The sequence below is a fragment of the Diceros bicornis genome, chromosome 3 (genome assembly GCF_020826845.1).
Source record: "Diceros bicornis minor isolate mBicDic1 chromosome 3, mDicBic1.mat.cur, whole genome shotgun sequence".
NCBI classification, from domain to species: Eukaryota; Metazoa; Chordata; class Mammalia; order Perissodactyla; family Rhinocerotidae; genus Diceros; species Diceros bicornis.
The window spans coordinates 80888064-80915818 of NC_080742.1; the positions used below are offsets into that span (position 1 = coordinate 80888064).

The window sequence follows — 27755 nt, forward strand, 5'->3', positions numbered from 1 at the left end:
AGCACCTGTGGGTGAGGAGCGTGAGCTCTTTTATTTCGGGTTCGCATTTAACATGTGGCTGCTGCAAAGGCATTTTAAGAGCACCGAGGTAACTCAAAATAAACTCCCAACAGCAGGTTAGCCAACATCCTATTTACCCTCTGCTAAAGCAGAGTTCCCAGCTTTTGCTCTGCAGCTTGAAATGAAATGACATTGCCACTTCAACTCTACGTTGAATAATATTTTCAATGACTTTGTGGTCATGCTTCCGAGATGAGGGTACACCTTACCTTAGGGAGATGCAAAGCAAAGCTAAAATGTGCATGCTGGCATTGCGTTTCTGGTTTGATGCTGACTGAGGAACATAGCCTGTGGCTATGAAATGAAGAATACAGTTTTACCCTTGTTTCTTGGACTGCACAGGCCGCAGATAATAAGCAGTTGGCCCCAGTCATCTGGCCCTGGACCCCTGTTTTATATATTCGCCAGGGATGGGCAGAGCGAGAGTGAGGACAGGCTTTCACCCTGTGCTGTGGGCATTGATGAGGCCCAGCACCAGCCTGGCCAAAGGGACGACTGCAGAGAAGGGCATTGCAGGAGACTCCCCAAATATGGTCCACTTGGGGTCCAGCTCAGGCAGGCCACTACCTGTGCCAGGACCAAGTCTGGGAAGGAAAGGTGCAGCTAGACCAGAGTGGTACCCTGCAACTTGGCCACTGACCTCAGGCTTCCACGTTTGCATTTAAAAGCCATTATGGAAATGCAATTTACTTTGAAGGCAGGGTTATATTCAAAGCAGACTGCCCTCTCAGCAAAGTGACACTGTCCACAGCCCAGTAAGGATCCTCCCAAGAGAGGCAGAAGAGGGACTATGTTGGAGGACTATGTAGGGGGACCAGAGACGTGAGGGAAGTCAAGCTTTTCTGCATGGGAAAATCTTTGAAGTGTATGGAGGCCTCCCCTAATCAAACTCACTTCAAGAGGTTTGAAGAATTTCATTAAATTGAGGCATAGCTGTTTTCCATTTAGAGTTGACTTGGTTTGAGGGAGTTTCGGGGACTAAACTTAATATATTGTTTCAATTTTCAGTTTCCAACTGCCTTAAGTGAAAGGCATAAATATAGTGACCATATTTTCTGAATCCAAATTGGGTTTAACACTCCATGGACTGTCCCCTAAAATATGGGACATATCATCATGGTCTAGAGAAGCCAGTGGGTCTATTTGGAAGGTTCAAGACAACTGATAGAAAAGTGGAAGACACTTTTGATTTGGAAGATGACTTTTGCTTTCTCCCCTAAAGCAATTCACGTCTTTTTTTAGGGGTTCTGCCAGCAATATTGAGGCTGGAGGCACCAAGAGAAAGTGGGCACACAACATGAAATACAAAATTTTATCATCTTCAAACATCAGCCTGAAGGTAGAAGAAGGTATTAGGTGGCTGGTCATTCTTCTCCCAAACTTAGGATGCAACGACTTCAGCCTTTGGAAGGCAATGGAATTGAAAGTTCCTGAAGTTACCTAGTTCTTTGGCCAAAATTCTCAGTGTAAGGGACCTTGTCAGATGAGCAAGGTGACTCTTGTTCCAGGTATGGGGGAACAAATCTACTTTGTCCTTGGTGCTTATCAATTCAATCCACCATCATTCATAAAGGAGTACTGGGGAGCAGCACCAGCTGGGCTCTCCAAGGTAGATCGGGCAGCAGTCAACCTTCTTGGTACATAAGGGCGGCCTTGAAGCTTTCCATTTCGCTGAACCTGAAAAATTACTGACTACTCCAATCTCCCCAGGTCATGAACAGGCTGGGGATGACAGTAAAATGGATATAGTTCTAGATCATCTAAATTGGAATAAAAATGACTTTCCATATTACAGTGGATTTGGAATGACCGAGGCTAGAGAATGAAAAGGAATTTATGCGAATAATGTCGAGCCCTTCTCTCCATACAGCCTTGATCACCAAGAGCCAGTGTTCCATCTTATGGATAGTAAGTGTGTCCTTATCCCCTCCATTAATTCTCCTTACATCGATTGTTTCAGTCACTGATGGCACCTTCCACATTAGGTGGGCCAAGGGAAAGAGAGCGAGCAAAAACCAAAATTCCCAACATTTTGCATCCTTTTAAGGACCCAGTGCGAGAAGAGGCTAAAACAAATGTCTATGATAAATTTAAAAATAAACCGTGGACATGAGTTATCCAGCATGTGTATTGTTCAGACTGGTGCAGGTAACAGCATCAGCACCAAGGTCTCCTGTTGTGTGGGTGGTTTGGATTGTGGGTCTCATTGGCACAAACTGGCTACACGTCCTAGGGAGACATTTCAGAATGGACACAGCCTGTCCCCAGAATAAACTCCCCGGGGCAAGTGACGGGAAACCACTTTTTTGTTCTAATGAGGATCATAAACTATATGAAAAATACAATCCAAGGCCACAGAGAACTAAATACAAATTTATTTCTCTTTTTTCAGAGAATTTAAAAAGCTTAATTTACCTGGTTTATAAATTAAGAACTGCAAATATAAGACACCACTCAATGATAAGAAGTACTAAATACATAACTAGTTTAAGATTTAGGAGGCTGGGTAAGAAAAGGAAGTATCGAAAATCACTTGCTATAATGCAGAAGAACCAGGGCAGGCTACTGGGCAATGAGAAGCTGGAGGGGAAGCGACTTGGCCCAAGAGGCAACAGCATGGAACCCAGAGCAAGAGCCCAGGATCCTGCACCCAAGACAACGCCCTCTGCACTCCCATGTTACCTCTCAGGAGGTGGGCCTGAAAGGCCGAGAAGGGTGAGAAAAATTCAAACACCCAGAAGACAACGAGGGGGAGATAAAGATGGGAGAGACCGAGAGGGAGAAGCTGAGAAATGGATGAGAACTTGGGGGAGTGAGAGAGAGAAAATGAATGAACATTAACTCCTCATTCAAAGTATTGGCTTTTCAAGAATATTAACTCAAAACAGAATAATCACAGTAAGTTACTGTTACCCTTTCAATTGTTCAACTGCTTTAATTCTTAAATCATGAGAAGGTCAGTGCCTATGGCTCCCTGAAACGGGGGAAAGACAATTATCCTATGGGTTTCTGGCAAAAGCAGTTAAATCTGTGAACTGAAAGATATCAAGCTAAGAACCACAGGTTCCCAACTCCTAAGCCAGAGAAGCTGAGGACATCTGGCTGCTTGTTCAGTTCTAAGCAAAATACCGCTTAGAGCTGCTGTAGAGGCGAGTCTCATTGGTTGACCAGCAGTTCACAAGCATCTGGCTTTTAGCAGTCCACATTTGCTAATAATAACAATTAGTCAATAATTTTTTAAACCATTGCACATTAGCAAATTTTCTGTAATAAGTTATTGACTTTTCAAAGAAAGGCCTTTGTGCTGTTTCGACCCAGCTGTCTTCTAGAAGTTCACCAGACATTTGTTTAGTGTGACAACATCTGACCAGCTTTCAAGATACTTTATTCTTCTTGGCTTCATGAGCTAAACTTTTTGTGGTTCAAGGTGTGTTCTACTTATTGGAGAAACTAACTGATGGGAACGTGTCACTCCCATGAGCCTCATATAAATCACCATGTTCTTCCCAGTACTTGTCCTAAAGTTAGCAGTGACCTGGACAGGATTGTGATGCAATCAGCAGGAAGGACTCCAAAGGTGCAGAAAAAGGCATCATCTCACCCTTATTTCTCCAAAGGTGCTGCCTTTCCCCCTTGTACCCATCATGTTTATCAGAATAATAAGTTAATAACCCGTGCTGGGAGAGAGATGTCCTGACAAGCCATCCTCCCATTCTGGTGGCCTTTAAATGCCTGACTCTTCAGTGCTGCATTTCTCTGGCAGTGACAAGACTGGCAGCCTGGGAATGTGCCAAGATCTTGGCTTTAAATCGCAAAACAAAACAGTATAGGAAGGAATCTGTGAGTTAGCTTATTTGCAAACACTACAGCAAGTCACCGCGTAAACATGTGTTTTTGTGTACCTATTATTTCTCCCAGGCAGTTACCTGGATGCCATTCTGATAGTGCCAAAATGTGCTGCTCCTCGAGTTACCAATGCTTCCTTCGTTCACACTTAAATGAAAGCAGTCTATTTTGCACCATTAAAAAAACAAAAACAAAACCAAAAACTTTCATTAAAGAGTAATCACAGAGCCTCTCAGTAATTATGGTAGGAGTGTCCCCAATGTCATTCAGAATCAACATCAGGTTTACAGGTATGTCCACAAGTGTACATGAAGATGCCATTCAAATGGAGCCAACTTGGGAATTTAGATGAATAAGAAGCCACACTTACATTTAAGCGGGTTGGTTGAAATTTTCCCAATATAAGCTATATTCCATCCCGATGTTCTCTAAGTAAAAGTTACGTGGATATTCTTTTTCCATGCCCCCAACTCCAAATACAGGTTTACTGAATACTCACACAAACCAACAACAACATACACTGGACCTGACCAAATGTACATGGAAAGCATTTTGACTCTTTGCCATTAGCCTACAAAGCAGGTTCTTCCATTTTCCCCCCAACTGACAGCTGAAGCAGCCGAGGCTGGTATGGTAAGGTGGCCTGGTTAGGCCCCACAGCAGAGCCACAGTCTGAACACAGATGCACCTGACTCCAGAGCCTGTATTCTTAATCATGTTGCTAAATTCTCTCTCTCTGTAACAAAATAAAAATAAAATAAAAATTCTACATGACAAAAGATATTTAGATGACATCATGGAGCACTGGCATTTTCTCCTCCATCTATTTCCGGGAAAGACCTTTCCATGTAGCTTCAATGTGAATACTGATTTCCAATTTACCAAAGTCCAAGAGTGAAGCACCAATCTTGGGAGTTATAACCAGAAAGTTTCAATGGAATTGGAAAGAGGAAAAACTTTTTATTTTTTATTTTTTTTTTAACATTATCATAGTATTGCAGGGTCAGAAGTTCCTAACCAAGGTTATCTAATCTAATTCTCGTCCCTGGCAGGATGACTTAAGCCATCCCAAAGAAAGGAAGGTTCAAGCAATTCGTAAAGATCTTAGTGAATCCACCCTACCTGAGAGGCAAGTTGTAAGCATCGCTTGCCTGTCTGAGGCTCTGGAAAGTGTTATGGAGCTTTTTAGAGGAACAGTACAGCACAAATGCAAATTAGTAACGATATAAATCAACGCTGTTCCCCTAAGTATAACCACCTAACCCAGAGAAAGGAACACGCGAGGCCCCAGGCTACAACGCCAGTCTTTGTCAGAAAATATATTTATTATTGATAGTGAGTGAAGTAAAGATGTCACTATTCATGATGGAGAAGAGGTTGTATAAGCCAAGGCTGCCTTTATGTTGATAAAAAATGCCTTATTTCACTTGTAATCATAAACATTATTCCAGTAAAAGAGGTACATTTTCTCTCCTTTTTGTCTTCTTACTTACATGATCACCATAATAAGTTAAAAATGAAACAGCTCTCATACAGTCAAGGGAGAAAAGAAAAAGAGAGAAACCCAACATGCCACACCCCACAGCCTAGACAATTCCACCCAACACCGCTGGCACAAGACTGAGGTTTTCTGCCCTCTCCTCTCCCCACTCCAAGTACCTTAGCCCCCAGCCCAGCCCCCAAGCTTTGTTGGAGTGCGTTCACCAAATGATGGAGCTTGATTAGAAGAGAAAATTGCACAGAAAGTACAAAAGGTGGAGAGGGCCACCTTTCTCTTTTCATCATCATGGATGGGGTTTACTGACACTGTGGCCTGCCCTTGATGGCTGATCCCTGATCTAGCCTGTGGCTTTTCAAATCGTTGCTGATCAAATTGTGATAGGCTTCTGTCGAATCTGCTCTCTGGTGCTTCTCCGTAATGGTCTTCTCTTTAAATGGATTACTTTCTCACTAGGAAAAAAAAATGTTCCACCTCTGGAATTAACGTTGAAGGAGTTTTGCTTGTTCTACAAGTTGGTTTTATCCTCCCTTCTCAAGCATGCTCTGCAAGAGAAATAGAAAACATAAGTTTTACCACCAGAAGCAGAAGACCAAAAAACGGCAGTAACAATTTAGTACTATTTGAATTGCTTTTCAAAGATCTACTTCAAAAACACATAAAGCAAGGCATATGCTTCTTGGTCTCGAAATATTACTACCTTTAACGAACACTGTTGCTTAATCATGTATAATCTCCAAATGACCCCTCACCCCACCATACCAACCCTGAATCCTAAGGGTGAGCACGGCCTGGATCGTGGGGGCTGGGGGGAGTGTGTGCGCCATCTCACTACCCTGGACAATTGGAAATGTGTGGAAGCACTTCTGGTGGCCACAGGGACTGGGGGAAAGCTACCACCAAGGTGGCAGGGGTTGGGGGTGGGGGGTGGAGTGGAGGTTAAACCCCAAAGGCTCTGGGAGGTGAAGTCAAGATTCTCTCCCAGAAACCTCTGCTCACACTAGGCAGAATGTAGATGTTCATGAGCTCATAATGCCCAGCTACAAAGATAAACATCTATTCTCAAATTGCAGAAATAGCCCCTACATTCTATTTAGTGAGTTATTTTTGTGGGTGGTGTGGGGAATGGTAGACAGGAAGAATTCTTCTATTTTCCTTCCAGTTTTATTGAGAAATAATTGACATACATCACTGTACAAGGTTTAAGGTCTACAGCATACCTTAGGTTTGATTTACATATATTGTGAAATGATTACCACAATAGGTTTAGTTAATATCCATCATCTCATATAGATATAATAAAAAGAAAAGAAAAAAAATTCTCCTTGTGATGAGAACTCTTAGGATATACTCTCAACAACTTTCCTATATATCATACAGCAGTGTTAACTATAGCCATCATGTTGTACAATACATCCCTATGACTTATTTATCTTATAACTGGAAGTTCGTGCCTTTTGACCATCTCCCTTCAATTCCCCCTCCTCCCACCTCGCCTCTGGTAACCACAAATCTGATTTCTTGTCCTATGAGTTTCGTAGAGTTTTTTAAATTTTTGTTTTTAGATTCCACATATAAATGAAGATCATATAGTATTTGTCTTTCTGTGTCTGACTTATTTCACTTAGCATAATGTCATCAAGGTCCATCCATGTTGTTGCACATGGTAGGATTTCCTTGCTTTTTCGTGGCTGAATGATATTCCCATGTGTGTGTATGTGTGTGTATCTCATAACTTCTTTATTCATTTATCCATTGATAATGCTGCTATGAATGTGGCAGTGTAGATATCTTTTCAGTTAGTGTTTTCATTTCCTTTGGATATATTCCCTGAAGAGGAATTGCTGGATCATATAGTAGCTCTGTTCTCAATTTTTTGAGAATCTTCCATACTGTTTTCCATAGTGGTTGTACCAATTTCTCCATAGTGCACAAGGATTCCTTCTTCTCCACACCCACGCCAGCATTTGTTATTTCTCGTCTTTTTGATGATGGCCATTCTAACAGGTGAGAGGTGATATCTCGTTGTAGTTTTAATTTGCACATTCCTAATGACTACTGCTATTAAGCATCTTTTCAAGTACTTGTTGGCCATTCGTATGTCTTTTTTTGGAAAAATGTCTATTCAGGTCCTTTTGCCCATTTTTTAATTGGATTTTTTTTTCCCCTATTGAGTTGTATTTCTTTATACATTTTGGATATTAGATATCCCTTATCAGATATATGGTTTGCAAATATTTCTTCCCATTCTGTAGGTTGTCTTTCTTTTGTTGTGCAGAAGCTTTTTAGTTTGATGTAGTCCCACTTATTTATTTTTTATTTTGTTGCTTGTGTTCTAGGTGTGATTTCCAAAAAATCATTACCAAGACCCATGTCAAGGAGCTTTTTTTCCTATGTTTTCTTCTAGGAGTTTCATGGTTTCAGGTCTTAAACATTTAAGTCTTTAATCTATTTCGAGTTAAATTTTGTGAGTGGCGTAAGACAGGGGTCTAGTTTCAGTCTTTCCTAGCACCATTTACTGAAAGGATTGTCTTTTCTCCATTGAGTATTCTTGGCTCCCTTTTCAAATATTAGTTGACTGTTTAAGCTTGGGTTTATTTCTGGGCTCTCGATTCTGTTCCACTGGTCTATTTGTCTGTTTTTATGCCAGTACCATACTGTTTTAATGTCTGTAGCTTTATAATATAGCTTGAAATCAGGAAATGTGATGCCTCCTGCTTTGTTCTTCTTTTGCAGGATTCCCTTGGCTATTCGAGGTCTTTCGTGGTTCTATAAATTTTAGGAATGTTTTTTCTACTTCTGTAAAAAAATGCCAGTGGGATCTTGATAAGGATTGCATTGAATCTATACATAGCTTTTGGTAGTATTGACATTTTAACAATATTAATTCTTCTAATCCATGAACACAGGATACCTTTTCATTTATTTGTGTCTTCTTTGATTTCTTTCATCAGTATCTTACAGTTTTCAGAGTAGAGATCTTTTACCTCCTTGGTCAAATTTATTCCTAAGCATTTTACTGTTTTTGGTGCTGTTGTAAATGGGATTGCTTTCTTTTTCAGAAAATTTGTTTTTAGTGTGTAGAAAGGCTATTGATTTTTTTATGTTAATTTTGTATCCTGCAACTTTACTAAATTCATTAATTAGTTCTAACAGTTCTTTGGTTGAGTCTTTAGGATTTTCTATATATAAAATCCTAGACAGGAAGAATTCTTAACTATCAGATTAAAATTCTATAGCTGGGGCATGGGGTATACTGTCTCCTTTCTTAGAAATCTTTAAGAAGACAAAAGCAATCTTTTCCCCTTTAGTTTTGAAATTACTCAGGAAGAGGAGGCTAGCTCAGGCCTAAGGTTGCCTCTAATCTGCTTATACCTTCTCCCCTCCATCCCTCATCCTTCCAGCCACTTATTCACCCAGCTCTTAACTGAGCTCCCAACTAGGTTCTCACTGCATTGAGTTGGGTGCTTTGGGATAACCAACACACACACACATGGAAAATTAAGGCATAATACAGAGTAATAATTTGTTATTTTTAAAAATATATTTGCTAAATAAATGCTAAAAATTTATTTTATTGAATAAGTAATACATACACACAATATAAAATTCAAGAACAGAAAGATATACAGGAAAAAGTCATTATTTCCTTCCTCCTATTTCCCAGTTTCTTATGTACTCTTCCAGGTAATAGCTCAAAAGAGGAGTGGTTGTGCCTAGTTCAGAAGGAGTGAACTGTCTACAGCTGGAGTGATCAGAGAAGGCTCCTCAGATGATCGTTCACTATGGAGAGAACATAGACAGAAGGATTGGGGGTGGGGTTGGGGAGGGGCAAGGGTGGGAAGCAGTGGCAAAGATTCAGAGGTAGGAACAAGCCCAATATGTATGGAGGACAGAGGAGGGAGACAGGCCTAGCCAGAGGAAAGGATGGGCACTCAGGAGGGTACCAAGGAAAAGAGTGTAAAAAGGGCCCAGAAAGAATGCCAGGCTGACATACTTCCTGTTGGCCACTGAAAAAACCTGGGAATCCAATATATGTCTTTAAATAGGAGAACGTCATTTAGGAAGGTTACCCTGACATCCTTAGCATAATGGACCCAATAGAGGAGAGTATGGAGGCTGGAACACCAGGGAGAAGGCAGATTAGAAACCAAGCAAGGGCGGGGACAAGAAATAGACAGAGCCACAAAAAGACACAGGAAGAAAAAGAGTGATGGTGAGACCTAAGGGACGGTGGATCCTCAGTGACAGGGAGAATGATGGTGTCACCAAGTGAAGCAGGTAAGTCAGTGGGAGAAGTCAGCCTGGGAATGAGGAAGATGACTTAAATTTTGGGTTTGTGAGTCTGGGATGATGGTGAGACATCCCAGAAGGAAATGTCTAGAAGGAAGTTGCAGCCTTGGGAAGAGAGATCAAAGGTCTTTAGAGATAAAGATTTAAGGTCAAAAATGAAGAAAAATGATTGAAATAAAGGCGCAGAACAGAAAGAGTAGAAGGACATATAAGTATGTTGGGTCACAGAAGCACAAGATGGATAGATGATCCTAAAGAATCCATGGTGATAGGTTCCTAAGAAGTCTATGTCCATAGGGTACAAAAGAAGAATAGATATAAAAGCAAGCAAACTAGTTTGGAGAGAATACAGATAGAAATGGTCAGAAAAGATAACGATTCAGTCAAGGAAATCAGAAAAGCTAGATGCATGTAAGAGAAAACAGGAAAGAAAAAGCAGATTAAGCGGAAGACTCCGCTCAACAGAGTTGTCTTGTGGAACCAACACTGGGATGGAGGCTTCTCTTAAAAACATCATTCATATTAGCTCTTGTTTTGTTGGAAAAATTAAAAATTGAGCACCTACCATGGAGAATCAGACCAGGAAATGTTACAGTATCATTTATCCTCACACCATTGTGACCTGATCTGTGTAAAAGTCTCTCCAACTCCAAGGACAGGAAGCTCTATAAATGCCAGATATTTAGACAACCTTGCCACAACATAACTTACTAGTACAAAAGACAAGTCACTGTAAAGCAGATCTATACTGAGCCCACCTAAGGGCAGTTAGTTACTAAAGAAAATGATCATTTTATGAATGATGCCATTTTGTACGTTATGTGTTAACTAGTTTCTTCAACATACCAACAGAAACTTGAAGCTGTTATCTGCCTGGTCAAGATTACCTGGCTGCGCCTCACTCTATAGTTTAGGTCCTTTGGTTATAGAGATAGCCATGTGACAACAAGAACCTCTTTTCAAATGCTGCAAAATAATCTGCAGTGACCACAACATAATGAGAGCAGTACTGAATGTTTCTCGAGTCTAGAGAATCTTCTTACTATTCCTCTCCCTGCAGCCTCAACCAAATCCAGAAAGGTAATTTTTCAGCCAGATTATACAATGCTGAGAATGTCAGACTCTCTTTAAGAGAGACGAGCTGGCCCCTGGCTGGTTTGAAGAACAGTGGGCCAGTCTAACATAAAGACACTAAAAGAATACTTCGGAAAAAATATAAAAGAGAAGTAACCACATTCACAAAATACCCTGCTACATGTTTTATAATTCTAATCCTCAAAGATAGCATGGCAGTTCAGCTGATTCATGGGTGACTCTTTGAAGACACAAGGGACAAGCTTGTGTCTTCCGGGACTGGTCTATACACAGGTTGTCAAACTGCACTCAGTTGTCACCGAAGGGTGCCAGAGGTGGTACAAAACTGCCTCGCTTCTGTCAGAGACATTAACAAATACAATGTCAAGTCCAATTTTAAAAAAGATGAATTAACTGGTAAAACATTCTGTGCTATTACTATATCACAAGTATGCAATAAAATCTGCTCACACTCAGACCTAAGGGCCCTTGGCTGGAGGGATCCTGAGGCCTGGTAGGGTCTATGTCATTTAGCGTCCACCTTATAGGTTCTCCTACCATCTCTGCATCAGTTCTGTAAGTAGCTGCTGTTGGGCTGAATTGCAACACTGCATAAATTTACCACTGCATAAATTAACATAGGAAATTCCCCAAAGAATCAGGGAGAAGATTTGCAAGTTATAAAAAATTGCTTCCTTCATTTAAGGAACTGCTAATACTTAATCTTAATGTGGAGAAAGAAATTCCTTGCATTTGCTCATCAATTCACGTATTTGAGCCTGCAGAAACTCCTTTTATAAACAGCTGGGTTAATTTTACCTAAAGGAGAGAACAGTTCAGACATCGACACTGCTCTTTTCCCAAGTCTCTTTCTGATTCCACCCACTGAGGAAGGAACAACTGGCAGCTCACACTGTCAGACAGAACAGTGCCCCCGGAGACCAGAGATTGTGTGTCATTTCCATTTATTAAAACCATCTTAACTGTTTTCCTCCAATACGTTTGTTACACAGTAATCTCATCAACTGAGTTTTGAATTATAGCTTTCTTGGAGGGGTTGACTATCACAGCAGTGTGTCAGCTACTGGTTGTCTCAATATATTTAAGAGAAATTATGGCAACCCTGGATTGCTAAACAATCATGACGAGAATAAAAATAGTTTTCTTTTTTCTAAAAAGATACCACTCAGAGTGCTGGTCTCTGGCTAAGCTTACCCAGAATCTCAGCAAGATTTCAAAAGACCTAATAAGGCTGGGGATGCAAGTAGGAAGGTTTACAGAGGCAAGGTTTAGGGGGGGAAACTAAAATGGGAACAGGTCCTGGGTGTACCTTTTTACTAAAGAGGGACAGGAAAAATGGAGAGTGGAAGAGAATGGAGCTGTGATGAGGAATAGGGAGTGGGAAAGACAGAATGAGAAGAGGGTGAGATAGAAGCAAAAGTAACCAATAAATTCAATTTATGAGTAGCACAAAGCGAGCTTTGCCCGTGTACCCAGTACTACCCGTGACCCCATGAAAATCTGATTAGCTAATTCATTTTGTTTTCAATATCTGTCTATTTCCCTCAGCAAGTGCTGTTCTTTATTGTTCCTACTTTGGAGGAAACAAAAGTTAACTTTTTTTATGCCTGGATCTTGTTTCATATTTTCTATGACAAACGCTCTGTGTAATATTCAAATTAAGCTACAAGTAAAACTGTTTATACAACTTGCCGCAATAAGAGACAAAACACTAACATACAGCAGTTCTAACTCTTGAAGGATAAGCACCAGAAAAGAAATACCTATTAAGAAAAATGAAAGTCTATTACCATGGTAATATTTCTTCTATTAAACCTGGATTAAAGAAAATGTCATAAAGCAACTATTACTCTCAGAAAGTGGTTTAGAAAAGGATTCCTAAGATGGAAGAGGCTGGGGTGACAAATTTAAAGTTTGGCATTTAGTTTGCTTTGATGTGACTCCAAACTCAAAGGGCCGCCCCACTTAAGCATGAGAAACCTATTATGGAACGCACATGTGTCATCCTAAGGATGAGCGGCCCAGCTGGGTGATTAATAAATGTCATCAGGTGGTGATGATAAAGAAGCCTTCAAACACAATAAAAACATGCTCCCGTAGGTCTTCCCAGAAAGTTAACCTTCTAGATTTATCTTTGTGCTCCCCGAAGGTGGCTGTCTGTGTGCATCAGAAGCAACTATGTAAGGAGACGGACCCTGATGTGGGTCAGGGGATGGGAGCAGCAGAGCCAAGGGAGGGTCTCATCACAATTGTGAGCCGGCCAGGGGACCCTGTAACTTTGGCTGAGTGCCTCTTTCCTCCCTCCCACCCATGAAAACCAGGAGTGGCTCCTCAGCCAGGAGCACCTACAGTTTCAATGGGGGCAAGAGGAGGGGAGAAGAGAACTTCTTTTTTAGGGACTCCCGCCCTCTGTCCAAGACCTCTTCTGATTTGTTCCCGAGGCTGAACTAGGAACCAGTTCCTGAGGTTAGTCTGATTAGACCTCTGCCAGATGGCTCAGACCCGGTAGGCAGTGACAGATAGTGGCAGCTCCTCATCTCCTGAAACAGGCAAAACAAAGACCCAGCAGGACCTCCGAAAGGTTGAAGGCCTTGAAGGCAGTTCAGGTCAATGGGCTCTAGAGCTATGGTTCTCAAACTCTGTGTACAGTTACCTAGGGAATGTGTTGCAAGTTCAGATGGCCAGGTCCCTCCTCAGACCTTCTGAATCAGAATCTCCAGGGATGGGGCCAGGCATGTGCATTTAAAATAAACTCCCCAGGTGATTCTGATGCTCACCCACATCTGAGACCTGATATTACAGGGAAGAGAGCACTGGGTTTGGCATCAGGAGCAGGCGATACTGATCTGGACTCTGCCCCATCTACAGATCACTGAAACTCTCTGGGTGCTCATTTTTCCAAGGGAAACGATGCAATCAGGTTACATGATCTCTAAGGTCCTTCTAGCTCCAATAGCCTATGAGTCTATTAAATCATTTGCATATAATTTATAGTGCATCTGAAAACAACGATAAAATACAGCTTGCTCTGGCACTAGGTTCTTTCAAGTATTCTTATTTCTAAAGCGACAGCTACTACTATGTTTTTAAGTATTTAAGCCCTGGTCTAACACAAATCCAAGTTATCGGGGAGACAATGTCCTTAAGAAGGCTGACAAATTCTCCCACAGTAAATTCCTCCATATACACTGATCTTAAGGTCTTCTGTTTCAGAGGTTAACTATAGACTTGGAGGCGTCATTTATATTTTCAAAATGAAGAACTGGGTGCACTAGCCTTCGGATGGAGTAACTTCATATTAGGATTTAGCCTCATTTATCAGGGTCTTGACCCCATGTTCCCCACTACAACCAGGTGACTTTTTGGTCTCCTCTAAGAGACCAGCACGAAGCATACAGGCGTAAGAGGAGGCTGCCTCATTTATATGATGTCCTAGTTTTGGTCCTTCCTTCAGCTGGACTTGCTGATTTAAACCTCTGCTATGGTTTATCAACCCCTAACTGGCCTCCATCCTCTGACTCCAGGCTCCATGCTGAACTCTGTCCTTTGGGCATCTTCTGGGTGTGGCCTTTGCCTCTCAAGGAAAGTCCTGGTCTTTCCTTGGCTCTTGATCCAGCTTCCTGCTCTGTCTCCACAATTCCTCACCACCCAAGGTCCATGGTGCATATGGTGAAAGCCATCATAGTACAAAGGGGCCTAGGGCTGGCTAGAGGTAGACAGCCTGCATTTTCTAATGCAGTTTATTAGCTGGCAGGCTACATTCTGACAAGGAGCGGTCATACAGGCATTTTTCACTTCGCTGACTTTGGAGAAACCGTGAAACCGTTTTCACCCTCTCCCAGTTCATTCTGCCACGTTGGCTTCCTCAGAGCTGTCAGGAGTACAAGCTTCAAAAAAAGTGTATGTAGTTGTGGGAGGCCAGGCAATAGGCAGACCAATCAGAAGTACAGTTATTCTTCTGAAGTGAAAGCTTCAGGCTGACAGCAAAATCTAAGAGGCAGAGGCACAAACGCTGGAGGTCCCCAGAGCAGGGGTGCTGCCTGTCCCAAATAGCTCATGTCTCTTAATTTAAAGGTGCTCACGACGTGTCTGCCTATGCACACTGCCTTGCTCTCATACACAGATACAGAATCAGTCCTAGACTAACAGAGCTGGAAGGCCCTTGTGGATCACCTAGTTCAAACCCTTTATTTACTAAAGAAGAAACTGAAGCCCAGGTCACCACGACTAGACTGGAATGTTAGCTATAGCATTTCCCATAAACCCCACCCTCCAGTGAACACACAATGTTCCCCAAGAGTCCAGACGGCTTCTGTACCTTTCCGTCAATAGCAGCAGGGCCAGGAAAAGGGCTATAATGCTTAGAATTGCTACCTCCTAAGCAGCTGGATTCTGCAAGTAAATTGAGGGGCAGTGGGGTATCCCAGGGAACAAAGGCAATGCAGATCTGACACAAAGCCCTTTCTTCATATTCCCCTTTTATAAATAAAACTTGGGCACATTTTGATCCTCTAGTGGGCAAATACTATTAGCTTCCCATTTCCCCCCTCTCTTCCATGGTCTCCTGTAAGGTAGGTGAGGCAAGACTGAATGGGAATCAGATTTTAACGGTAAAAACAGGTAATTCAATCTTGGGGAGTTTATAGAAAGCTACGAGGCTAAGCAGATATGAGAAATAAAAGACACAGAAGTCTATCAACCAATGTCTTCCTACATTTTTAAATACTGTATCTCATATAGCTAGCCAGTAGCTTTTAAGTCTTAGAAATAATAATTATAGCAATTTAATATCTCTTTACCCTTATGAAGAACACATAACTTAATATACTGGAAGTAACAGTCTAAATGTCTCATGTCAACCCATGAGGAATTGTTTAAGAATAGCTGAAGAAAGATTGATGTGAATAAGTGGATGAATAACGAAGAAAAAAAGTAAGGCTAAGGAACATCCGGAAATTTTCCTACCGGTAAAACCTATTAGTCTACGGAACAGTGCCCCAAGGGAACCAGTGAAAGCCCAATCTATGAGTCATTCAAAAGTGGATGGATTTGGCTCCTGGAATTATTCCAAGGGGAAAACTCTTGCACTGCGCCGGAAATGGACAACACGACCTAATGTGTCGTTGTTGTGTTTAGTATTTTCCACGTTAGCATGTCCAGCTGGTTCTTTGGATTTAAAGGAAACACAAGAAGGGGAGTTGACCAGTCAGAAACTGCTATAAACGACCATCAGGACCATGTATACTGCAGAAGTCTCTTCTACAACAGGCAGAGTTGGGGTCTCGAGGTTAGAGTGACTTCACAAGGGAAAAAGGAAAACATGGTATTCGAGGAGAAGTGACTACTCATGAAATACTCATATAAACCCCCAGTGGCTGCTCTGATGAGGTCTTAAAATGGGGCAGAGCTAACCTACACCTTTGCTTATGACCTTCATCATCTCACTTTCCTATGTTACCTTCAGTCTCCATCACTACTGAATTTGATCTCCACATTTTCTCCCATCACTTCATAACCACTGTTCACATTTTCTCTCACTGCTTTATTTCCGTATTAGTGGGTAATGGATGTCCTTTCACACACCCAACTCAAAAAACAAACACTATTTATTTTTAAGTTTTTTGTTTTTATGGCAAGGTATATCTTGGTCTAGCTGTTAAATTTACCGTTAGTACTTCCCTGGGCTTCAATTCTCTCAACTGTAAAATGGTGAAAATAAAACTTCTCTATTTACATTTCAGGTTGTCATAAAAAACAAGTAAGAGAATGGACATGAAATCACCTTGAAAGCTAAAGTACTATAAAAATACAAGGTATTGTTTCTTGGCTCTTGCCCATTTCAGTGTTGGCCATCTTAGGATAAAAAGGTTTTGGGGACATGAATCTTTTTAATACGACCTGGTGTTATACACTCTCTAATACTTGAAAATGAGAGTCACGAAACAATAGGCACCTGAAACATACTCGCTGAAAGTAGTAATAAATTATATTGCAAATGGGGGGCAAGAAAGTCTTTTGTGGAATCACGGGTAATAATTTGATGCTTTTGGCTGATCTGTTTAGTTGGTTTCAGCATGAAATAATACAACTGAGGAAATAAAGAAAAATACAAGATTTATTGAATACTTTATATAAATGTAATCTCCTCACAACAACACTGGAGATAACATTACCCCAATTCACAGATGAGAAAAATCAAGGCCCAAGGTCAGAGCTAGTAAAAGCAGGGCTTGGATACAAACTCAGATCTGCACAATTTGAACTCTATATTACACCATGTGGCATATTTGATTTTGTCACAGGTTAACTTTGTTTTATTCTATAAGCATATGCCATTGATCTCATGGGGTACGTGTAGACGACACAATACAAGCTAGACAGGCAGGAGAGAGTCAACACTCCAGACGCCCTTGCAGTTTGCTACTGCAGGTAATGTTACAAACCACACCATGGAAATAGGCACCGGTGTTAGATCCCAGCGTTGCAGCCATTCTTTGCACTGACTGCACCCCCACCTCAATATGGAACTAATATCAAGGTAGAAAAATCCAAGAGTCCAACTTACAGGTCCCAAGTGCTTCAGTTAGTATTAATATTGAAGGTTGGGGCTTGTTAAGAGCATATCAGAAGCTGTTTTTGACAAATAAAATGTACTAACTTAACATTAGCAACATTACTTCCACCAAAGACCTTTAAAGAAAAGAATCTCTGGCATACTACTAAGAGTTATACAAGTGCTGCGACAAGCAAGAAACAGAAAAAACCCTCAAGCCACTAGGCCTTTAAAGACAACACAGGCTTTCCATAAATCTTGATTATATTTTTCTGCTAGTGTTGCTGTTATTTTCCAGCTATCCAGACAACGCCAACCCTCCCAACAGATATTTATAGAGTGTTGGAAACTTACGCTAAGTGGTATTATTATAACTACAGCAAATTAGGCTGCAGAAAGGCATGCTGTGTTAACTCAAATGCTAGATTTGTTGGGTTAGAAGGTCAACTCTAGGGAGTTTGTCAGCAGAAAGAACTAAGATTTTCAACAATTTCCATTTCTCAGAACAACCTACATCCAACTGTTAAATCAGTTAAATGACAGGCAATTATGTGACCTGCCAGCTTCAGGCTTTATCATCAGCTTTCTAAAGTATATAAATTAGAGAAAATACATGTCCTGTGAACATCATATTATTCTGATATGAAGGATTAAGAGAAGAATATGGCTATGGTATATAAAAGCAATGGAAATTGTTTCCTAAATCCCATCTCTGGCTTCTCTTTCCCTGCCCAATTGAGTGGACTCTACCAACCAGCAGAAGATTGAACGGTGCTCGAAGGGTGGATTTTTGTTTGTCTTTTGTTTTTCTAAACGAAGCCCTCTGACTACTCGCTGTTTATGGACCTGAAGCTGCTGGTCCCTTAGCTTGTATCCTTCTTCCTTGCTGGCTTTGAGTATTGGCCCAGAAATAGGGGGCACTGACCTTGAGGACACAATTATTATAGAACAGAGGACGAAAGTTCAGAGCAACTGGAAAAAGTATTCTTTTAGTAAGAATCTTTTTTTCCTGCAAGTAAATGATTTGAATACAAGGAGAATATGCGTTCTTCCTACAACCACCTAGATGGAAGTTGATTATGACCCAATCAGCTCGTTACAGTCATTCTTGACGATGATGAGTAATTTGGTTTATAACGTTTTTTCACACACATTAGCCCTTAAGTCCTTACCACTGCGCCATGATGTTGGGCTTTCTATTCTTCTGGTGCCCCAGCAGCTTGGCTTGTACACCCACCTGTTTGGCCTGATTGACGCAGCGCATGTACTGGTTGGCCAGAGCGGAGCAGCTGAGGGTCTGCTGGACATTCTGGCGGTAACACTGGAGAATTTGGGCCTGCAGATCAGCACAGACTGGATGAAACTCATACCGCCTGAAAACAAACACAGGGACCACTGAGACAAATGGTGTTCAGTCACAATAAAGATCAAGGCTAAAGAATGTATAAACCATTAAATAAGAGTGAATGTTGCAAATGTAGAAAAAAGGTTAAGAGAAATAATTTTCTTTAATCTTTAAAGAAAGATATCATATAAGGTAAATGATTTCTGTGAAATTAGTTACATTAATTGACATCACCACAAGCCTCTCTGGACACTGTAATGTTCCCACCCAAACCCAAACCTAAATCCTGTGAACGGTGCCAATACTCTTCAGTCCAGCCAGACGCATCAGAAATCTGGGAGCCCTAACTTCTCTCTTTCATTCCCATGTCCAGTTGGTCACAAAGTTTGAGACCCTGCAGTCTGGTCCTCTTTTTCCACAGTCACTGTCATTACATTAATTCCTAATCATTTTTGTCCTGGTTTCCAGCGGTGACCTCCAAATTGGTCTCTCTGTCTCTTAACTCTCACCCTCTATTCCTACATTCCAGAAGAAGGTTCTTCCAGACGGTTCTTTCTAATACACAAATCTGAGACAGTATCTCTCCCTCCTGCTTTCTAAATAAAATACAAGGTCAACAGGCAGGTCCTTCTGAATCAAATTCTTCCCCACTCGCTAGTCTTAATTCCTCACCTTGTGCAATGCTGCAGCCTAACCAAACCACTTTCAGGGTTTGGTTCTTACATGTCTCCTTCAAATCTTTGCTCACGCTGCTCTTGATTTTGGAAGTGCTTTGCACCCAAACTCCCACCCATTCCTATATAACTGGAAAATACTTACTCATCTTTCAATTCCTGAGCTAAGTATGGAAGTGGAACCTTCTCTATACAGCTTTCACCAGCTCTCCCCATTGTGGTACAGTATATCATTCCCCTTATGGTGACTCCACTGATCCTGTATTAACTTCTTGCACCATGCACTTAGTAGTGAAAACACTATAGTCTAGCGCAATTTACTAGTCTACATTTACTAGAATACAAATCTCAAGAAGTAAGGACTATGTCTTATTTTCTTTGTGAGCTCAGCTATTGATATGAATTCCTCTTACAGAAATCATGCAATAAATTGTTGAGAATACAAACAGGTGGAGAGAAAAATTTTTTAAATTCCCTGAGCTACAATTTTACTAATTATACTTACAAATCTCCGATTTTAGTTCGATTTCTTTCAATGAATATGCAGTACCAAACAAATGCTTCCAAAAAGCTTATAATATACATTTGAAAAATGATAATAAAAAAATAAACCAAATGAATTACACAAATGAAAATGAAGTATTCTTGTTAAGATGGTAGAGGAACTTGGATTATAAGGGGTAAACACACAGAGGAAATATGTAATATTATCACTTTTAATCTAGAAATTCATGTATATTTTTCAAATTAGTTTTGCTTAATGCACAAGGTTGCCAGTCTTTCATATCAGTTCTTTTTTTGAAATTTAAATTTTGTTATTTCCATAGTAATCTTGAAATAGCATTATTTTAAATTTAATGGGTTCTAAAAAACCCCTAGAGAACACAGGAGCAATATTTCTCATCAATAAGGAAACCCCTGGGTGACAATTTGTCTCCTCATTACTTTTATCCAACACACTAAGCTAATATATATTTTGCCAGAGTAGAAACTGAAATGCAAACTATGTTAGTGGCCCCTGAGGGAATTTACTTTCTACTACCATTTAAAGAAAGCAGACATACAGGGAAAAAATAATTCCACAAATTTTACCTAACATTGCTTTTACTTTTTCATTCATTACCTTACTGCTTTACCAAATACCTAAGAACAGGATTAAATCCAATCTCAGGAGTTTTAATTCTCTTTAAGATTTCAAAGTTCAGATGTCTGCGAATCTTTCTAGACACAGATTTCCCCAATCCTCTACCATGAACATCAGCATCTAGAAGTAGTCAGCTGTGCTTCGAAGAGTAGAAGCACAGACACCAATGACTGATTATAGTAAGCCACACATGTGGATAAATATTGAATAAAATACGATTAAGCATTAGGTCAACTGAACCTAGCAAATATATGACTAATGCCTGTATTAGCTCATGGGAAATCAGGGTTACATTCTATCCTAGTGTTGAGGACCATCGTCCCTCCAATATACCTTAGATTTAAGAGCAGGGGGAAGGAAGCAGGGGGAGGGAGAGAAGACTAGAACAATTCTGACCAGATAATGTGGCCCTTCCCCATTAACATACAGGAAAAGAGTGTAAAGAATGAGCTTCCATATACTGCACATCATAGAGAAGATGCTGTTTTTTTTTCTTTTAAAAAGACTATTCACAATGGGATTCATTCATCTAATACTATGGACTCCTTAGAAAGAGGTCATTTAAGTTGTATATAAGCATTTACCCTGAGTTGAGCTATTAGTCATGCAAGTTAAAGTCCATGAGTTATTTATGATTTGAAATGTGTCAAAATATACTTTTATCACCACAAATCAATACTACTCACTTCCAGGGCCCTTGATTTCCTGACTGGTAGTCTGTTCTGTGTTTGTGTGTGTGTGTGTGTGTGTGTGTGTACACACACATGCACGCAGACATCTTCTGAAATGCTTTTTGGATACATTTCGAGGCTGTATTGATGATTAGATGGTAGAAAGGGGGAAAGAGGAGTGGAAATCAACATAATTGTCTCCCAGTTCCTGAAGCACACTGTGGTATATTTTGCTTGGATTAATCTGTACGGGCAAAGCTCTGCCTCCGTATTGATCTGCAATGCTTGTTATGCTGCCCTAATGCACTGTTTTCACTTTGGGAAAATGCTAAATGAGATTACCGCCTAACATTAGAAGGCCATAAAACACAAGCCATGGCACCCTCCATTGAGGAAAACAGTTTCAAAGACATTTCCAATATGCATTATGGTAAACCCTCCATACAGTCATTGAGTCAGCAATTGATTTTTATTGACTGCTTCCATTCCTGCTGATGGAAAAAGCCACTCTTAGGCAAAAATAACAAAAGGCAGAATTTCAAGATACCTGAGAAGGAAAATTAAATCTTAGCTGCAAAAGATATTTAAACAATTTAATTTCTTCATATGGAAAGAAGATTAAAAGAGAAAGGGTGAGGACAAAAGTTAAAAGAAAGATACACTATAAATGTGGAGAACTTGGAACAATAATATAAAAGTGAGAGATAGAACAGTTGTCCACAAACATATTTAGTAGAAAGGAATTGGCGGAAGAAAGTCGACACTTGAAAATATATATTGATCAAAAACAACTAAGGAAAAACCAGTTGAGTAGTCACTTGAAATTATTGGGGACTCTTAACAGATCCCATCATGTGTACCTCTGTCTCTACTTGTCTTTTCCTTCTTGTTCCCTTCTTCTGCCCTCATTCCCTCAAGCACTAGCAGCTGGCCCTCTGCCCTTCCTACCCACCCCCCACTCCTCCCCACAGTGGCACTTAAGGCCAAGAAGGTTGCTGAGACTATTCAACAGCAGAATTGGAGACTCAAAGATTTGAACAGAGAACAAAATCAAAAGCAGCACTTCTGGTAGGTATTCTGCAGGCGGTAAAACAATTTTTGCTAATGTTGAATGCTAATATTCACTGAACAGGCAGCTAAGAAAATATATCCAAGTATTTTTCTCATGACACTGACAGGTCCATTGTAGAAACTTTGGAAAATAATGAAAAAGAATTAAGATACACATTTAAGCTGTTTCTAATTTTTCAATGTTTAAAATAACATGGTGATAGACATAAATTATTACCATTGTTTCTGATTATTTCCTTGGGATAGTTTCCTATAAATTGAATTACTTGGTCAAAGAGAAATGAAAACATTTTGGTAAAAATGAAGCGGGGATGAGCAGTATTCAGAACGCTGCTCTAAAGACTCTATAACACATTTATAGTCGATTATCTGTTTTAGAACTATCTGTTGGTTTCGCTGCTGCCTTTCCTATGTTCATGTCTTAGAAACTTCTTTGATGTGGGTCTGAGCTTTATATTTGGAGGAAATTACTAATCCAATTTTTTAGTCCTGTTAACATAAATGGCAAGGATAATAAGGTAACTTCAGGGAAGGAAAAAAAATATGGCGACAGCTCTCTCTCACCACTCTCCACTCAGAAGGCTAAGGAAGTCATGTAATGGCAATGAGTTAGTGGCCACAATTCCTAAAGCTCTTGGGAACACAAAAATCATTCATTATGAGTGCAGGTGCACAAAAAAGGATCCTTTCCCTGTATGTGGACCAGTAAGTACCCTGAGAGACAGAGAAGAAGGAGGGAGGGAGGGAGAGAGGGGAGGGAAGAAGTAGGGAGGGGAGGAGATGGATAGAAGGATAGATATGAGACAGGCTGATGCTAAAAAGAGAATTCTGATTTTTTCACAGGTTCCAACAATGCATCCTTCATGGGATCTGCTGGTCTCAAAAAAAGATATCTACCACACTAAAAGCAGGCACACAACACAGCCGTGGAGTCAAATCTTGAGCTCTAATTCCTATGGCACAATGCAAACAGCTCCAATTTTATCTGTACTAAATGTTTCGTTAGATGTTAAGCCCAGAGTCAGGATTTCCACTTTCCTTTTACAACACAAAACTAAACCTACCAAGCAAATTGCCAATATTTAAAAATATGTAATAATTCACTCATTTTTCTTATTATTTATAATAAAGCTATCATAAAATGCAATATAAAGGAAGAAAGTTATTTCATTATCTTCTATTAAAATTTTTTTCATTTTTCATTTTACCTTAAATTATAATATCCTAATATTAGTTTTCACAATAAAATATAAACAGCCTCTAACAGTGCAAGATCTGAAAAACAACTCAATTTCAAGCTTTTCTGACATTCTTAATAACTGCTAAGCATTTTTATTAATGATGTTTCTATTTGATCTGCAATCAAATTTCCACAATTACACTCTGCAGGCCAAACATCTCCAAAAGTTGCCTGCTTGCTTTGTTTCAATTTTTCTTCATATAGACTTTGCTATATAATCTTAAAAAATAAAATGAAATAAAAACAGAAGACTTTATTTTACATGTATTTCCTAAAATGATGAATGTTAACTACTATGTTGTCTATCATCTCAACACAAAAGATGCCAGGAGGCTCCAGTGTTACCAGAGGAGGAGATACCGACCTTGATTACATCTGGTCCAGCACTTACTGCAATGAACCACTCAATCTGATAAAGCAGATCCTTACCCATAATGAGCACTGTGCTACTCAACCAACAGATTCAACTTGGTGTTGTAACAGAAACACTCATTTGGCCAGAGATACAAGACAGTGTATGGAATTCTATCCTATAAACTCAAGGCTTCCAAGAGCAGTATCTATCTGAAAATATTTAATATTTTAATTTTAATGTACTGTTGACTTTGGAAAAAGATGTCAGGATCACAACTCAGTAATCTGGATCCACGAGAGGAGAGTGATCTGCAAGGAGGAAGGGGAAAGCATTGCTAGTCTTCCCCTAGATTTTAGGATCCTGAGTAAAAGCCCTAAAATCAGGAAAATCCCAAAGACAGGACCCCTGGTCACCTATCCCAGATAAAATGAATAACGCAGCGCCTTACACATACAGGTACACCCTTCTTAGACCAATAGGCCTCACATACCTTAGTATATGAGCACAAACACACCAGAATATAAGGTCAACAAAAACTTTCCAATTTTGCAATATGTTTTTCTTCCTTATTCAGTAATATTGGGTATTTGGAAATGATGGGGGAAGTTAGGGCAAACCTAAGAGGAGAGTGGGAACTTAGTAACTTGTGACCACATGAAGGCTGGTGGGATTGGCTGGCTCTCTCTCCTCATGCTGCTCAGTGGGCAATAATACACTGTCACAGTACAGGACTCCACGAAGTCTGGTTTCTTTTCCTGAGCAGGCAGCTCTTCCTCTACTCTTCACAGAGAAGCCTCGAGGCATCTTGCCAACCTCACCAAACCCTAGGTGGGATCCTGCTATACGGGCTCACCCACCAAGGGTATGGACTTAGAAAAATGGGGCCATCTTCTGCTGCATCTCCGAAGAACAAGGGCCCCAATTCTTTTGTTTTGTAAATAATTTCTTAAAATCTGGTGACCTAGAGAGGCTAAAGGCAACAATGTCAGTAAAAAAATTTTTTCCAGAAAATTTTTCCAAGTAATCATGTCTTTGACGAGAAATATTTATACAGTTGAAAAGATCTGTCAGTCAGGCATCTGGTATAAGGCAGAAAAAACAATCAGTTGGCCGATTTTTATTTTCCACCATATCATGGTACCCTTGGCCTATCTGGGCTATGTGCTGCAAGGTTTGTATCTCTAAAAAGGGAGATAAAATAATTCTTACTTACATAAAATATATCTGTAATAAGAGGCAATAACTATACAGAGTTTGGGGACACAGAACATCTTTGATGTCAACATTAACTCAACCTGGAAGGACCCCAAATCAACTTCCAGATCACGCTTACTTTAGGATAACCAAGTACTCATGGGATGTTCCTTTCTCAAGCTCACGCAAAGTCTTCTCATTAGATGGAATTCTACAGCTAACATGTTGCACTTTAGTCTGGGTGAGCCTTAATTCAGAGAGGTATAAGCCATCCTTCCTCCTCTCCCTTTCTTTCTTAACGATGCTTGGAATATTGTTATTGCTTAATAAATGTCAAGTAATCATGCTGTAATAAGAACGGGCACTGGTGGGTTAACAATGCAGCTCTTTGCCTTAACAGTGCGGGAGACAGCAGCAGTTTATATAGAGTATCCTGGATAGACACATCACCTCCTGCTATGCAAACAGTAGGAACAAATAAGATCACAGTTCACAGAAGTGGCCCTTGGTTACAAGAATCGAAACATCTGGAGAAGTATTCGCTTTCTCCCTTTAAAAGACCTCCAAGCTGTGGAATGAGGAGATGTCCAGGGCCAAATGTTAAATTTGAATCTCCAAAGGATATATCAATGTGTGAATGAGACCAAGTAATCCTAACACACACCAAATTATTTTCATTTGAAATCTCAACAGGGCTTCAACAAAACCATTACTATTATTATTATTATTAAAGAAAAGTGTGGCATTTACTCTCGCCTGACTTTGTAAAGTAGCTTTAATTAAACAACTTAGAAAATGTTAATCTTGAACATGCACAATGCATCACCCTTGGATTTCTTTTACTTTAAATATGTGTATCTATATAACATATTGAACTTCTGCCGACACAAATTAAAAGTTATTTTACCCTCTAGGCTCTGAGTTATTTCCATTTCTCTTATCCTGCTACTTTGGAATGTTCACTAAAATTGGCCTAAGGATGGAAAATATGAGGGTTGGCTGGTTCATTCATTCTTTTATCCCTTCAGTCACTCCCACAACAAGTATATTAAGCCACAGACATTAAGCATTCATTACATGCCATCCACTTAATGATAGGTGCTGAATAAGATGTGAACCTTGACTTCAGCGAGCTCACTGTCTAGTAGCGTGAGACAGAGGTGTATACAAGGTCTTATAATGAGACCAGGAAGCAATAATGTTGCCAACTTAACGCTAAGCAAACACAGACATCTGTTTTGGATGCGACGGAAATGGAATACAGTGTTCCAGACAAGAGGACATACAACACTAGAGAATAGGAGCGAGAACTGGCTTTAGGATTCTCTCAAAACAACTTTCAAGCCAGCAGAACAATCCGTCCAGTGTACCTAGACTATAGAGAAAGACTCAGTGATGGAGAGGAAAGACCTCCTTTGACCTTGGGGACATGAATACACCCACAAGCTGGTGACCCCAAGCCTTCTGAACGCCTCTGCTTTCCCTCAGAGAAAAGGTCAGTGCTTGTGTTCATGACATTTGCTAATACAGGTTTGGTTTGGAGAGGTGGGAGTTGCTGCTTGTAGTAAGAGCTTAAAAATTCTTTGAGTCAACTAGGGAATCCACAAGGAAATAATCAGAGACCAGCAGCCCCATGTCAGACCCAGCAACAATAAGCGGATGTTGAGACAAGCTCCCCGCTGCTAACATTTGGTAGGAGGGCTCCAGTGGTAACTTTCAATTGGTGCCCAAATTACTCATCAGCCTTCATTGTTCTCCCTATTCAGGAGTGCCTTTTGTAACAACTCTTGCTTTATTACCTGATATGGCCAAGGAGGAAAAAACTGGGTAATTTGGTCCCGGATCAGTGCCCAGACTTGGAGGCAGGAGGGAGATAGAAGGAACCGGGAAGAGATGGAGAAGGTAGACAGAGAAATAGAAGAATCTACCAGAATTAGAGAGGCATCCTGGAGAAGAAAGGGAAGGTGTTATGGACCAGATTAGGTCAGATGGAGAGAAAGCAGAGGGCCTGGCTGAGCACCTCAGACAACCCATGGGGAAGGACAAGGCAAAGGGGAGACTGCATATTCTAGGCAGACAGTGGCATCTGTTTTCAAAGATAGCTTTAATTCCAAGTTCTCAAAGGGGCATTAAGCCCTTCATCACCCATTCTTGCTGCAGAAAGTCCTTAATTTCAGACCTGGATGTGGTCAATGTGGTTGTCCCCAGCATAGCCAAGGGGCAGGGCACCAGTCCTGTCAATTTAGCAGGTTTTTCTGACAGAGGATACTTGCAATGAACCTAAGATCTTCCAAACAAATTTAATGGAACACTGAACACAACCTCCCAGAGATAATCCTTCCATATTTTGAGAAATATTTATTTCATAGGCCTTATTATATCATTTTCATCGATTCAACCTAACTATTGTAATAGCACAGAATCACAGAATCTTTCAGTTGAGTAGTATGGTACCAGCAGCCTGTGCAGAAATATGGTTGAGCACACACACATTCATGTTAGGCTCCTATTTTTAGGTGCTTACAGTTTTTCAAAAAGAATTGCCCTTTGGGATGAATTTCTTATGCTCCTTCTCAGCTGAGGGGTGATTTGGGGGGTGAGAAGTTTGGTGAAATTCCATTTAAGTAACCCAAGCATAAAAATACAATCCAGTACCCCTGCCTCTTTCCTGCTGTGATCAAATTTAAGAGAGTGCTTTTAATACTAAGATAAGTCA

At 40.3% G+C, this 27755-nt stretch overlaps 1 protein-coding gene across 1 annotated transcript in view; it reads right to left on the minus strand.

Moving 5' to 3' along the window:
- Positions 1-5210: 5210 nt before the first annotated feature.
- CHCHD3 (coiled-coil-helix-coiled-coil-helix domain containing 3) overlaps positions 5211-27755 on the minus strand; it is a 267569-nt gene continuing 245024 nt past the window's right edge. Inside the window, exons 7-8 of the mRNA XM_058530204.1 lie at positions 18583-18718; positions 5211-5949 (exon numbers count right to left, since the gene is read on the minus strand). Coding sequence (XP_058386187.1) covers positions 5926-5949; positions 18583-18718 — 160 coding nt within the window. The 3' untranslated portion in view covers positions 5211-5925. The remainder of the gene's footprint in view (positions 5950-18582; positions 18719-27755) is intronic.